At 53.0% G+C, this 15,459-nt stretch overlaps 1 protein-coding gene across 1 annotated transcript; it reads right to left on the reverse strand.

Annotated features, from left to right (window-relative positions):
* Positions 1 to 4,304: 4,304 nt before the first annotated feature.
* LOC112897593 lies at positions 4,305 to 5,125 on the reverse strand. Its single transcript, XM_025965940.1, has 2 exons — positions 4,817 to 5,125; positions 4,305 to 4,725 (listed from the first exon to the last, which is right to left on the reverse strand). The coding sequence occupies exons 1-2, from the start codon at positions 5,054 to 5,056 to the stop codon at positions 4,441 to 4,443; spliced, it is 525 nt and encodes a 174-aa protein (XP_025821725.1). The 5' UTR covers positions 5,057 to 5,125; the 3' UTR covers positions 4,305 to 4,440.
* Positions 5,126 to 15,459: the final 10,334 nt, after the last annotated feature.

Below are 15,459 nucleotides of genomic sequence, written 5' to 3' on the forward strand. Positions count from 1 at the left end.
TCATCATCACTGTCACATTGGTTATCAATGTCAGAGGATGGGTCATATTCATTGTCAGACTCTATTGTCTTCCCCATGCACTTTTCCTTTTTCGAAAAAACATCTCTAACATCCTGAGCTAGTATTGGAATACCCAGAGACGCAAAAATTTCCTGGACCTCCCTTACCCTTTCATCCCTTTCCAGCTCGTACTGAGTTTTTTTCATTTCTTACTTAGTTTCATGAAACGGACAGAGAGCAGAAACTGGATTCAGTTTCTGTAAAAGAGATGCAAAAGAACTAACAAATCAGTATTCTTTAAAATGTTAGGAAGAAGAAAAAATAACAATTAACAGAATGTAAGATTACCAAGCAATGGAGGAGAAGGGGGAACTAACAAATCAGTATTCAGACTGTAACTTTTCTGAACATTTCTAGACTGCAATTACCAAGCAATGGAGGAGAAGGGGGAAGCAGACTACCTTTGGAGGAGGAGGAAGCAGACTATAGCCGGCGTTGAGGAGTGCACGTGGATGCCTTCGGTGCGCCTCTGTCCGAGCAAAGTTCAGGATGTCGACGGGGCTCTCCGGCCTCTGGCGTTGACGTGGACGTCGTCCGCGCTGGGCGCCGCTAAGTGGCGGGGAGGTAGGAGGAGGCCATGCTCGTTGACGTTGCGGGGTTGAGTGACAGCGGGCCGGGGGTGGTGGGTCGGCGCGGCAGCGGGGGTGATGGGTCGGCGTGGCAGCAGGGGCTTGAGGGACAGCGGGGGTGGTGGCTCGTTGACGTTGCGGGGTTGAGTGACAGCGGGCCGGGGGTGGTGGGTCGGCGCGGCAGCGCGGGTGGTTGGTCGGCGCGGCAGCGGGCCGGGGCTGGAGGGACGGCGGGGGTGGTGTGTCGGCGAGGAGAGGGGACGGCGGGGGTGGTGTGTCGGCGAGGAGAGGGGACCAAGGATTGGGGATTTTTCCCCTATCCCTAGCCGGGGGAGAGGATAAGGCGAGGGGGGATTTGGATGGCTTGAGCGGGAGGTGGGGCGGGTCCCGTGTGTCGGCGAGCGGGATAGCGCGGGAGAGAGCCAGGTAGGTGCGGCAGCGAAAATTTGGCCCTGGCGGGTGGGCCCGGATTGTCAGTGACCCTTTGAGTTGTATTAGGATTTCAAACCGATTTTTAGGCCTAGTAAACGATTGAAAATGAAATGAACGTATAAAACAAAAATGTTCAACTCATCCAGTTCTACATTTTTGGTTTTGGCTATTTTTTCATTTGAACTTTTTTTGACAGTTTCAAATTTGAATTTCAAATTTGACGGTCTATGGACTAAAAATTGGTGTGCTAAATACTTTCAAAATAAAAAGTGATGAACACAAAGATTGCACATCTCATCAAAATGAACACTTTTTGTTTTGGTAGTTAGTTCATTCGAGAAAGTGGCAGTAAGTTTGTTCATAAAAATTACAAGTCTCACTAATAGTTTCATAGTTTCATGAGGCTATATGAGAGATTGTTCCCTCGACTTGTAAATCGTTCAAACTTTGGAACATCAAAATATGATCAAAATCAACAAAAAAAATTTGAATGATCATGATTTTACAAATTTTTAGAAAAAAAGCATCAGATTTCGAGAGTATGTAGGAGAAAAATTTGTTACAAGATTTAGACATGAACATCTGGGCCCACATGTCATTGATACGCTGGACAACCTGGCCACTGTGTGCCCGCTTGGCCACTGGTCATTGTGTTGCCGCTTGGCCACTGCCTGTAGGCATCAGGCCGGCCCAACTGGCCTGCTTGCCTTGGCGCCCCTCCCCTCACCCTGCAGGCTTGCCGGCGAGTAGCACCTGCACTCACCGGCCTCGCCGCCCCTCACCTCCAGCAGCCGCCGCCCCTCCCCTCAACTGCATCTGGCGCCCACCCCCTCAGCTCCAGCAGCCGCCGCCCCTCCCCTCAGCTGCATCTGGCGCCCACCCCCTCAGCTCCAGCAGCCGCCGCCCCTCCCCTCACGTGCATCTGGCGCCCACCCCCTCAGCTCCAGCAGCCGCCGGCCGTCCCCTCACCTGCACTGTGGTACGTGGAGACTAGGGGTCCAACCCACGGTGGATCTTCACCAGCAAAACGAGCTGCTCCACCCCCACCAGCATCCACGCGCGGCAACCACACCCCCACAAGGTGAGTTCAGTGATGTGTACCTCTGTCAATTTACCATTTTTTCTTGTACTGTTTGAACTTTAGTCCAGGGATTTAAGATGGATTTGTTACTCTTTGCACCTAATTTATCCAGGTCAAGATGGATAGAAGTTGGATTTATACAAGTGCACCATTTTCGCCGGCCTTTTTGTCTGGTGTTCAACACTTCATGGAATATGTCAGAGCTAGATGTACTAGTGCAGATGAGAAAATCAAGTGCCCATGCCGAAAGTGCTTGAACCAGAAAGAGAAAAGCCTAGATGATGTGCACGAGGATATCGAGCTCAATGGTATGTCGAGGTGCTATATTAGGTGGGCCCATCATGGAGAGGAAGACGATGATGTTGGACAAGATGATGATGGAGAACTCGCTGATCTACCTGAAGATATGTCATGTAATGGAACTGACCAAGGCCAGGCACCACTTGATGAGGAAGGACAAGCTGAAGATGTCATAGATGACGGTGCAAGGGGAGTTCAGGGGTTGATTCAAGATTTGCGCGACGCAGCAAGCCATGGCCTCGGTGGTAACTTATATAAACAACTCATGGAAGAGGCAAAGCGTGAACTTTATCCAGGTTGCACCGAGGAGAGTAGGCTATCTTTCATGATTAAACTGCTGCATATAAAAGTGTACAATCGGATAACAACATCTGGGTTCGATGCATTCCTTGAGTTGCTTTCTTCAACTTTGAAGAATGTGCCCGGAATTCCTGAGTCATATAACGAGATGAAAGCTGTGCTTCGGAAGCTTGGTTTTGGTTATGTTTCTATTGATGCGTGCAAGTATGATTGTGCCTTGTTTTGGAAGGACCATGAAGGCGATGATCATTGCCCAGTTTGTGGCTTCACAAGATGGAAAGTGAACAAGGAGGGCAGAAAGAAAGTTCCTCACAAGGTCCTCCGTTACTTTCCAATAATTCCACGCCTGTATAATCAATGGGGTACGGTACCACACTAAGGCTCGTGATGAACATAGGAAGACACAGAACTCCACCATCAAGTGCCCAGGTACTCACGGTGATGACACAATGAACTTCTATGGGACAATCGTAGACATTATTGAGCTGAGTTACAGTAAGAACAGCAAAGGGAGTAGAACTGTTATCTTATTACGATGTGAATGGTACCATCTTGGGGGAAGGACATACCAGATGAAAGATGATGGTTACTTCAAGAGCATAAACATCACAGGCCGATGGTATAAGGATGATCCTTTCATTATGGCCACAGATGCTACACAGGTATTTTTCTTGGAAGATACAAAATTAGGGCCATGTTGGCGAGTGCTACAAGAATTTGGCCACCGACATATATTTGATGTCGAAGAGTCCGACACAAACCAACCAATCCATGAACAAGTACAAATGAGATCTCAAGAGGCATACCAAGAGGAGCATATTTCATCTAGAGATGGTGCAGTGAGAGACATTCCTCCAGATATGGATTTGTTGCACATGGATAATGAACCAGGCAGCCCTATTAGTAGAGACCTCGTCGAGAGCATCCGTCGACAAAAACATATTGCTCAAGGTGATGAAGCAGACCGCGAAGATGAAGATGAAACCTACCTTGAGTACCATAGTCCAGAAGAAGGCAATACTTCAGGAGAAGACAGTGATGTTGATTGACCTTTGCATTTCTAGACATATGTGAACCATGCATGAACTTTTCTGTTATTGACTTTGTTGTATTTCAATTATGCTACTACATTTGTATCTGAATTATGAGATTGCAAGACCTTATATGCAATGTTTCTGTTTTCAGTGTATACTTCATGTGTGATGCAGGTTAAAGTAGAGTGTCCAGATTTCATTCACATGATGTGTGTGTATATATATGGGGACTTCATGTGTCATGCCCAGAATCTGTCATAAAATGGATTTCTGGGTTTTTATGACCCCAAGGCCATGTCATGGAATGTACATAATTTGTCACAAAATGTATTGGCCGGAAGTAACATACATTCTGCCAATATTTCATCACGCACAAATTTGCTAAATACACTATTCCATTTCCTTCCTTTTCATTTCTTGCTTGCCTGAATGCAAGCCCATCCAATATTGGCACATAATGTTTCATACATGAACTGATTTGCATTGCTTCAAAAAAGAACCAGTTTGCATTGCTTGACCATCGACCAGATTGCAATGCTAGAAAATGCACCACCTTGTTCTTACATTACAAAAGTGAAGACCAACTGCACCAGATTGCATTGTTCATACTACACTGCAACCATCACCTACAAAGACTAAAATACATTATGCAGTGAACTTGACTTCACTGCCTGCCTGCAACATACATCAACACACAGCCAAGACCAACTACTAAAACAGACATCAAAAGGTTGAACTTGCACGCAAGATTGTCCACCTTGGCCTCAATCTGTAGTTCACCAGCCCGCATATTCATGACCATTCTCCCAGATGATGCATCTGCTACCTCTTCAGCTTCATCACCAATGTCCACTGCCAGGGGGAATTTGTGGATTGCGACAATGCCAAGCTCCTCCAGCTTATCCAAATACTGCCTTTGGAAATTATAGAACCCGCAAAGCTTAGGAAACTACAACAATAACAAAACAATTTCCTTAACCATAGCTGGATAAACAGGGATGAAGAACTTCTCAGCTCAAATCATACAAGTGGATGCTCACTGAGTTCCGTGGACATTTGAAGAACACACGCAGGTAGTTCTCGGTCGTGTCCTTCCCTGACCGCCTCTCTATCACCCTCGCCATCCCACAGTCAGGGCATGGGATCAAGGGGAGTCCAGTCTCCTTACCAAGAGGATATGGCTGCAGCTCCCACATCGAGCTTGGCTCCAGATGGCGCTCAACTATCCTGGACGCTCCACTGCCCCTCGATTGAGTAGCCGAGCTACCCCACTTGGACATGGCGCCGTCGTCGCCGTCGCCGCCACAGCAGTCTCCTGGAACTGTCCAGCGCTGTCACCTGGGGAGAGGGGGAGCCGGCTCCGCCCAGAGGCAGCACGACGGCGGCCGTGCTCTACCACCCCGACCGACGCTCGCCCAGAGGCCCACCCGCACGCCGAGCTCAGACCGCCCTGCTCTGCCTGCCCGCATGCACTGGCCTCACGCCCGGGTCCGCCCACCCCCACGCCCTGGCCTCACACCAGAGGCCACCTGCTCCGCCCGCCCGCACATCGAGATCCGCCGCCCGCCCTGGCGTCCCGCCGAGATCCGCCACCCGCCGCGCTCCACCAGGCCGCCCCCCAAGCTCGGCCTACCCGCCCGCAACGCTACACCAACCCACCCACCGCCGGCATCCGCGCTCGGCAGCCGCGGTCCGCTCACCCGGACGCTGCCCGCCCGCCGCCCGAACACCGCCCGCCGCTGTGTGGGAGTGGGGAATTTTGGGGAACGATTCGAAATGGCCAAGTTCCACTTCTGTTCGGGGATCATGTTATAATTAACAAACAATGACGTACAGAAAAGGTCACAAAAAACCACTTCATATCGTCATTAAAACCATAACAGACGATCGGCTACTCTGGTTGACATTTTGTGACGACACCGGGCATCTTTATGTGACCAAAAGAAGAGATTGGTCATAAATAGTTCAAGGGCTCATGAATTTATGACGACATAGATTTTGTCGTCATCTAATGTTACAATATATGACGATATTTGTCCTCGTCATGAGGACTTTTGTCATAAAAAATCATAATTCTTGTAGTGGGCGGACCTCTACCGCCCTGGTCCGCACGCTGATGCTACCAATTACCAAGGAAAAATTCTCTCTCGATCGGGTCCTAGGGATAGAACTTACGGAGGTGCTCAATGTTCCACGGATTGGGTAGTTGCATTCCATCCTCCGCAGCCAAACGAACAGATCCGGGTCGGCACACCTTTGTCACCTTGAAGGGCCCCTCCCAGCTGGGGGAGAACTTGTGCATACCCTCTCGGTTCAGGATCCGCCTCAGGACTAGGTCCCCGACCCGGAGCTCCCTACTGCGCACAAACCGTTGGTGGTAGCGCCGGAGCGCTTGGTTGTACCGTGCGTTTCGGACTGCTGCTCGCCATCTGCGCTCGTCGACGAGGTCCACATCTTGGCGACGCTCCTGTTCCTGCATTCCCTCATCAAAAGACCGGACTCGCAGAGAGCCCATGGTGATCTCCGGGGGAAGGCACGCCTCGGCCCCGTAAACCAAGAAGAAAGGGGTTTCCCCTGTTGCCCGGCTAGGTGTGGTCCGGTTCCCCCATAACACACTTGGGAGTTCTTCAATCCACCTTGCGCCGTGCTTCTCAAGGTCACAGTAGGTCCGGATCTTGAGCCCTCTGAGGATCTCAGCGTTGGCCCGCTCAACCTGGCCATTACTCCTGGGGTGCGCCACTGAGGCGAAACAGAGCTGAATGCCCATATCCTCACAGTACTCCTGGAAGTACTGGCTCGTGAACTGGGTCCCATTGTCTGTGATGACGCGGTTCGGGACCCCGAACCGGCACACAATTGACCTGAGAAAAGCAGTTGCTGACGCCTTGGTGATGTTGACCACTGGGGTTGCCTCCGGCCACTTAGTGAATTTGTCAATGGCAACATAGAGGTACCGGTACCCGCCAACGGCCCTAGGGAAAGGTCCCAAGATATCCAACCCCCGTACCGCAAAGGGCCAAGAGGGAGGAATCATCTGCAGAGCCTGAGCTGGAGTGTGTATTTGCTTTGCGTGGAACTGACACGCTTTGCAGGACCTTACCAACTCAGCTGCATCCTGGAGTGCTGTCGGCCAGTAAAAGCCATGCCGGAAAGCTTTACCAACCAGCGTGCGGGATGAAGAATGACTTCCGCACTCGCCTCCGTGGATCTCCGCAAGCAAGTCGCGGCCCTCTTCCTGGGTGATGCACCGCATGAGGACGCCGTTGGCGCCACGGCGGTAGAGATCCCCTTCTACCACTGTGTATCGCTTAGCCATCCGGACAATGCGCTCAGCAGATGCTTGATCTTCAGGAAGGTAATTATCTTTCAGGTAGTCCCGGACCTTAGAGATCCATGCATCGGGACCTTCTTGAGAAACTGGGCGTGGCTCCCCGAGGTCTCCGGGACCCTCAAGGGAGCACACGACCCTTGGCGGGCTCCACGGATGGAGCGCCGCCGGGACCGCCAGATTCGAGGTGCTAGTCCGACCCCCTTCGCCCAGGTCGGCAGGCTGGGCGGAAGGCTTCAGCAGACGTCTCTGGAAGACGCCCTCAGGCACGGGTGCCTGGGTCGATGCGCTCGCGGAGAGTGCATCAGCTGCTGTGTTGCCTTCGCGTGGAACATGTTGCAGTTCCAGCACAACGAAGTCCTTCTCGAGCCTCTTCACATGAATGAGGTAGGCCGCAAGCTGGGGGTTGTTGCAGCAACACTCCCCCCGGACTTGCCTGATGATGAGTTGGGAGTCCTCTTTGACCAGGAGCTCTCGGACCCCCAGGGACAGAGCCGCCGTAAGTCCGAAGATTAAGGCCTCATACTCCGCCATGTTGTTGGTGGCCTCAAAATCAAGGTGCACCATGTACTTTAGCTGCTCGCCACGTGGGTCGATGAGGACCACACCAGCCCCGGCCCTCTTGCTGCGGGCGGACCCGTCAAAGAAGAGGGTCCAGTGAGGCCTGGTGAAGACCGGAGCCCTGTCCTCCGGACGCGGGGGGTCCGTCCCTTGGTCCGGACCCCCGGAGGCGCTTGGTGCCGGCGTCCATTCCGCGATGAAGTCAGCCAGGATCTGGCTCTTGACGGCGTGACGTGGCTGGAAGTCGAGCTGGAACCCCGCGAGCTCTGCAGCCCACTTGGCAATGTTGCCTGTGGCGTTGGAGTTGTGGAGGATGGCCCTCAATGGATAGGCGGTCACCACCACAATCTTGTGGGCCTGAAAGTAGTGGCGGAGCTTCCTGGACGCAACAAGTATAGCATAAAGGAGCTTATGCGTTTCAGGATACCTGGCCTTTGTCTCATGAAGGACCTCACTGACGTAGTAGACCGGCTTCTGGACGGTCCTGACTCTGCCAGGTGGTCTGGATCCTTCAATTTGGGCTGGGGACCCTTCGGCCCCCAAGCTGCTCAGAGCTTCTCCGGGTCGGAACCCGGCCGGACCCTCCGAAGCAGGGCCGGTTGCTGGAGTGGAGGAGGCCGGACCTCCTTCTCCCGCAGGGGGGTCCACAGGGGCCCCCTGCGAGAGAAACTCGGACCTCTCGGTGACCAGCACCATGCTGATCACTTCGGTCGTTGCTGCAAGATAAAGAAACAGTGTCTCACCTGGGTCCGGAGCGACCAGGACCGGCAAGGAGGTAAGGTACTGCTTCATCTCTTGGAAGGCACGTTCTGCCTCTTCGGTCCATACAAACGGGCCGGACCCCCTCATCAACTTGAAGAAGGGAAGCGCCCTCTCCGCCAGCTTCGAAATGAAACGGCTGAGGGCAGCAAGGGATCCCGTCAACCTCTGTACATCTTTGAGGCGTGCAGGAGGTCTCATTCCCTCGATCGCCCGGACCTTGTCCGGGTTGGCCTCGATCCCCCGGTGGGAGACCAGGAAACCAAGGAGCTTTCCCGCCGATACGCCGAAGACGCACTTCTCGGGGTTAAGCTTGGTGGAGGTCGCCCGTAACTTGTCGAAGACTTGAGCTAAGTTTTCTAAGAGGGAATTCGACTCTCTAGTCTTGACAACGATGTCATCAACATACACCTCGACTATATCTCTAACCAAATCACCTAGAGTGATGTTCATTGCTCGAGCAAAGGTGGGTAGAGCATTAAGTAACCCATAAGGCATCACTATATAACAATAAAGTCCATCCACTGTTACAAAAGCTGTATGCTTCCTATCATCACAAGCCATCTTGATTTGGTGGAAACCAGAATAGGCATCTATGAAGGACAGCAAATCACACCCGGAGGTGGAGTCTACAATCTGGTCTATGCGCGGAAGTGGATAAGGGTCTTTTGGACATGCCTTGTTTAGATTGGTGTAGTCGATGCACATCCGAAGCTTCCCGTTGGCCTTTGGGACTACAACCGGGTTGGCCAACCATACAGGATGGTAGACCTCCTCGATGAAGCCAGCCTGCAGCAGCTTGCGGACCTCTTCACGGATGAAGTTTTGCCGCTCGATGGACTGCTTACGTGGCTTCTGCCGGACCGGCCTGGCGTCGGGGTGGATCTTCAGATGATGCTCAATCACCTCCCTAGGGATCCCGGGCATCTGTGACGGTTCCCAAGCGAACATGTCAACATTTGCCCGGAGGAAGGCGATGAGCGCGCTTTCCTATTTCTCTCCCAGGTTGCCACCGATGCGGGTGGTCTGGGAGGTCTCCGCTCCGACCTGGACGGTCTTCACGGGAACATCGTCCGTGTCAGACGGACGGACCTTCGGTGCTTTGGCCAGGGCCTTGGCTCGTGAGGTCGAGAGGTCGGACCCCTGGGTGCCAGCTGCAGGGGTAAGCCCCGTAGCCAGCGCATGGAGTTTTTCGACCGCTACAACAGCAGCGGCCCGATCGCTTTGGACGGTGAGGACGCCCGCCGGAGAGGGCATCTTTAGGACCAGGTACCCGTAGTGGGCAACGGCCATGAACCGGTACAGAGCCGATCTGCCGATGATGGCGTTGAAGGGGAGGTTAACTTCCGCGACCTCGAACTGCACGTTCTCGGTACGGAAATTGTCCTCCGTCCCGAATGTAACCGGTAAGGTGATGGTCCCTACCGGGTACACGGGATCAGGGCCCACTCCTGAGAATGGGCGTGATGGAGCCAGCTTGGACTCCGGGATCTGCAGGTGCTTGAACGCCGCATAGCTGATGACGCTGAGGCCGGCGCCTCCGTCAATCAGCACATGGTGAAGGCGAACATTGGCGATGGTGGGTGCCGTGATGAGCGGCAGCACCCCTGCACCCGCCATGTTCTCTGGGCAATCGGATGGCCCAAAGGAGACGGTGGTGCCCTTCCACCGCTGATGGGGCGCCGCTCTCGGCACCCCTGGTTTCACTGAGAGGACCTCCCGGCGAAGGGCCTTGACGTCCCGTCGGGAGACGAGCTCCGAACTGCCACCGTACATAACGTACAGCTTCTTGCGGCGCTCGTCCCCGCCGGACTCGGAATCGGACTGCTGGAACAGTCCCTTGAGGTCTTTATTGGGGGTTTGATACCCCAACTCCCTCTCAGTCGCAGCTGCGTCGGCATCAGAGGCTTTCTCCTTGCCGGACCGCCGCGGAGGGGAGGAGCCTTCCTTGGGGGTTTGGTCACGCCTCTTGCTGAGACGCTCCGCGAGCTTCTGGATCTCGCGGCACTCAGCGGCGCTGTGGCGAGCCCCAGGATGGACAGGGCACGACCCTGGGTCGGTGCGCTGTTGTCGTGGGCGCTTGCCACGGGAGTTCTGGCCCCCGGTCGTCGCGGCTGCAACGGCCGGACCCCCAATCCGTGACTTGTCGAAGCCACGGTTCTTCTTTTTGCCGCTGCCCGGCGCAGCGACACTGGGCCCACTCGTTTGAGCAGGTCCCGCCTGGGTTGCAGAGTGCCATGCACGGCCTTCTGCAGCCCGGGCGCACTTGTCCGCCAGAGCGAACAGGGTGGTGACGGCTTCCACCTGGTGGGTCGCCAGCTTCTCTAGCATCTTCTCGTCTCGGACCCCCTGTCGGAAGGCCGTGATAATAGATGCATCGGAGATACGTGGGATGGTTCCACGTACCTTAGTGAAGCGGGAGATGAAGGCCCGGAGGGTTTCCCCGGGTTGTTGCCTCACGGCGTGGAGGTGGGCCTCCACGCCATGCTGCTGGTACGCACTGGCGAAGCTCGCCGTGAACTGTGCGCAGAGTTCACCCCAGGACTGGATGGATCCCGGGGTAAGGTTCATGAGCCAGGTCCGGGCCGGCCCGGTCAAGGCTACATGAAAGTAACTTGCCATGACGGCTTCGTTACCTCCAGCCGCCGTGATGGCGGTGATGTAGACCTGCAGGAACTCTGACGGGTTGGAGGACCCGTCATATTTTTCCGGCAGGTGAGGCCGAAACTTGGACGGCTAGGCAACCGCGCGAAGGTGGTCTGCGAGCGCTGCGCAGCCCACGCCCGACACCGGTGCCTGGGTGAGTCCTTGCGGCCTCACCGTAGCCGCATCGAGCTCAGGGGCAAGGTTCCGACCCTCAATGTTGAGCCGTCGGTTACGTGCTCGCTCGATGGAGATCCTGGCATCCTCTCCCGCATGCCTGCGGTTGAGCTCCGCCCGGAGATCCTCGGTCCGTGCACTCCTCACTGATGGTGAGTGCACAGAACCGGATGCGCCGCCCTGACGACGGCGCTGCCTGGACACAGATCCCCCCGCTGAGCCTGGGGAAGCCTGTGCCAGGTTGAGGAGGCGGTCGACGTCGTCACGCCATTGTCTGTGCGCGTCTGGCGACGCCGCCTCACCAGGGGGGTTGCGGAGCAACTCCCTGGCTGCCATGAGGGGCCCGCTCGGTGGGAGCACCGATTGGGCCACGGAGTCCCGCTCCGCTGCGCGTGGTGGAGCAGCACGCGGAGCCACCCTGGAGGCGTGACGGCGCGAGGCGTGTGGCGCTGTCGACGCCACTTCTTCCCCGATCAGGAGGTCATGGTGACCATTTTCCTGCGCCATCGAGGTCGTGAAGGTCGACCGAGCGCAAACCAAACCTAAGCCCCCTACCTGGCGCGCCAAATGTCGGAGGAATGCTCCAGCCGGGTGGCGGAAAGCACCCGCCTAATCCTAGTTAAGGATGGGTTTGGAGGGGACTCAGGAGCGCTCGATCGGTGGACAGATGAACGCAGGAAGGACACGCAGATCTAGAGTGGTTCGGGCCGCCGTAGCGTAATACTCTACGTCCACTTTGGTGTTGTATTGGCTGCGTGAGCCTGAATGGAAAGCAGCCTAAGCTTGTGTGTGTGCAACCTGGAACTTAGAACGTCTAGTGTGAGTGTTTTTGATCCCGTGTTCTAACGAGTGCATTCTCCCTTTTATAGTCCAAGGGGGATGCTTACACTGAGCGGGACCCCGACATGTGGGTCCGGCCAACAGGAGCTTGTTCTACGAGAGATATGGAGGTCATCTCCTCGAGCTCCTCTCCGTAGTCCTCCCGATCGGGGAGTTGATGTGCGTATCCACAGTCGGGATACGGCCGTGTACAGCCTTGTCTTGTACAGTGTTCGGTGTCAGCGTTGCCCAACAGTGAAGCCGTGCTGTCACTGTTGGGATCGAACCTCCAGTCAGGGGGCGAGCCAGCGCTGACTCGTGCCATGCGCACTGTTACAGCGCAAGCCTTTGCACGCCTATCACAGGCCATCATCACGCGCGCAGCACCGTGACGGGACTGTACACAGTCCGCGCACTGCGCGCGGTGATGCGACGCGCCGCCTTCAGATCAGGCGGGCTTACCGTGGTGTCAGCTTACCTGCCCCGTGTGTCAGTGGCAGGCCGCACCTTTTGACCTTGGCGCGCCCAACTCAGCTACCGCATTAAATGCTGGTAGGTGGAGAGGCGACCCGTAAGGGGCCTTCGGCCGCAGGCACGCGGCGGGGTCAGCCCCGCTCCTCCCGCCGGGCAGCACATGGCGGCACCGGACCCCTTCCCGGGGGAAAGAGGGGTCCGGGGCCCCCGTGGCCGGCCGGAGCGGGCTGGCCTGTGATGGTCTGGCCATCACTCGTGGCGGCCCCGGACCTCCCAGGGGAGGCCGGGTCCGCAGGGGTTACCCGAGAGCTCTCCCGCCCACGTGGGTGTGCAGAGGTCCCGGACCTCACGGAACTCGGGGAGGGTCCGGAGACCGTGGTCCCAGCTGTCAGGCCCGGAGGCCGTATGCCACGTGGCCCAGAGGCGAGGGGGAGCGTGGATTACGAGAAGTCCCAGGGCCTGGACACCCTAGCAGGAGGTACCCCTATCTGTATGTACCGACATATGCATATATATGTTGTTGTGTCAACTTGTGTGCGTAAGGACACTTTCCTTCATCAGTGTGTGCAGACAAGTACTTTCCTTCAAACGTTGCTGTTCATCTATGCACAAGAATGCAAAATGAGCCATCCAACTAAACAGCTGTAAACGCAAAAAAGCTGTAAACGCAAAAAAGCTGTAAACGCAAAAACCTGACTATCTAAACACCTGTAAATGCAAAAAGGTGTAAAATTTTACACATGCAATTTTGCGTTTTGCCTTTTTGCCTTTACACCGGAACTAAACAGGCCCCAACTCCACAAGGCCTGGGCGCCTGGCTACATGATGATGAGATGAGATGAGATGATGAGGCCCGGGGTCAGCTAGACCTCAGTCAGTCAGAGTCAGAGCTCCACCTATCCCTTGCTCAATTTAATGTCGATCGTCTCTTCCTCTATCACTTTCATCTGTTACCAGATCGGATTCGATTTTCGTTTTCAGATTTTGGCAAGGAAGAACGGATTCGATTTGATTGGAGTTAGTTGGAGATCGATGCCTGTACATTAGCGTTTTCCTTTTGCTTAATTAATCCAATTGACAAGACAGATGACGGGAGTTGAATCACATCTTATATTATGTTGTAAAATAAGCTGTGCAAAGGTAAGTATTTCTGTTGCACAAAAGCATATATAGATAGATATTGAATTCCAACTGAATGAATGAATGAATGATTGGGGAGTGCCTACATATATCCCCCCGCAGATGCTTCCAAGACAGAGGAAGGGTGCGTTTGTTTTCTAGGTTCTAAAGTTTAGATCCGTCACATCAAAGAGAATCTTATCATTTAGAAGTATTAAATAAAATCTAATTACAAAACTAATTGCAGAACCCCAGAGCTAATTCGCGAGACGAATCTAATGAGGTATATTAGTCCATGATTAGCGGATGATTACTGTAGCATCACTGTGGCAAATTATGGATTAATTAGGCTCATTAAATTTGTCTCGGGAATTAGCACCCATCTGTGCAAAAAGTTTTATAATTAGACTTTATTTAATACTAAATGATAAGATTCTTTTTGATGTGACGGATCTAAACTTTAGAGGGTAAGAAATGAACGCACCCAAAGTAGCCGCAGAGGCTCTCTTGGAATTTGATCGCTAGAGAAGAAAGCTGATCAGAGTTGCACCAAGGTATATGATTACGGGTGTGCTTTCCAACACCGAGTCTATTCCTCTATCATCTTCAACTTATTAATCTATAATCACAGGGTAGGAGCTACACTACACTACACTACACTAAAATAAAAGAAAGCCTAACATGCTGTAAATAAAACATAATAAAATATCAATCCGAAAAAACTGGCCATACACGCGTCGAATTTTTCGTTTCAGACTTGCACATTGTCTGGAGCTGTATAAAATGGCAGTCTGTTTTGAAGTTCATGACTGATTATGTTTGGATTTACAATTTTGAATAGGTTTGACTAATAAATTAGTTTCTGTTTCTGTCCTTGTTTTCAGGCAAATTTGAGAATAAGTGCAGATGGAGTAGGGTCCATAATAAGTGGCAGTTTACTGCTAGGTAGAGCCAAAGTTATACCACCCGATGAGCTCATAGATACAACTGGTGCAGGAGATGCATTCGTTGGAGCAGTTCTACATGGTGAGATGGTTGCAGATTGCAGGTTACCGAGACAGTTTTGAAATCTTCATTACACAGCCTGATTGTTCTTTTTTTTTGGGGGGGGGGGGTGGATATTAGGTTTATGCACCAGCATGCCACCAAATAGGATGCTGCCTTTTGCAGCTCAAGTAGTAAAGGCACTTTAAAATTTTCTAGTCTTTCTAAATGAAACTAGTTGAAGAGGGATGCTGCCTTTTGCAGCTAAGGTAGTAAAGCCACTTTAAGAATTTTCTAGTCTTTCTAAATGAAACTAGTCGAAGAGGGAAGTTGCCACAAGAAATTGCACATTGCATTCCATGGTTTGCTTTCGTTACCTTACAAATCGAAGTGTCTGTGCAAAATTTGCAGGCTGGTTGTGGTTGCAGAGGTTTGGGGGCTCGAAGCAGCCTACCTTACAGCAAAGACCTGCACCTGGCAGGCTATTGAACTGAATTCAGAACGATCCGCCTGCTTTGCATGCTTCTAAATATTCCAATCAGATACAGGAATGATATGTGCAATAAAAGGAAAAACAAAGGTGAAGCCTGCACCTGTAGCTGTAAAACTACTGCAGATCAACAATGTGATGCCCACGGGCTATGTTCTGTTCGATGCCTATGAAAACCTCTTCTTTTAGAACTTCTGTTTACCCACTTATTATCTTTGTACGAAGATGTATGCACTATTACATCTGATTAAAAACAGGATATATGCACATATCAACGACAATCATCCCAAATTGGTTGCTTCATCATGCAGGCAGAAGATGGAACAGAA

Source organism: Panicum hallii, chromosome 6 (genome assembly GCF_002211085.1).
Source record: "Panicum hallii strain FIL2 chromosome 6, PHallii_v3.1, whole genome shotgun sequence".
Classification (NCBI taxonomy): Eukaryota; Viridiplantae; Streptophyta; class Magnoliopsida; order Poales; family Poaceae; genus Panicum; species Panicum hallii.

What these genes read in the sequence shown, in the direction of transcription:
- LOC112897593 (XM_025965940.1), bottom strand. Translation starts at nt 5,056, where the DNA reads ATGTCCAAGTGGGGTAGCTCGGCTACTCAATCGAGGGGCAGTGGAGCG. An exon ending in TCAAATGTCCACGGAACTCA is followed by an intron (nt 4,726 to 4,816) that starts GTGAGCATCCAC and finishes TTATTGTTGTAG; the next exon opens with TTTCCTAAGCTTTGCGGGTT.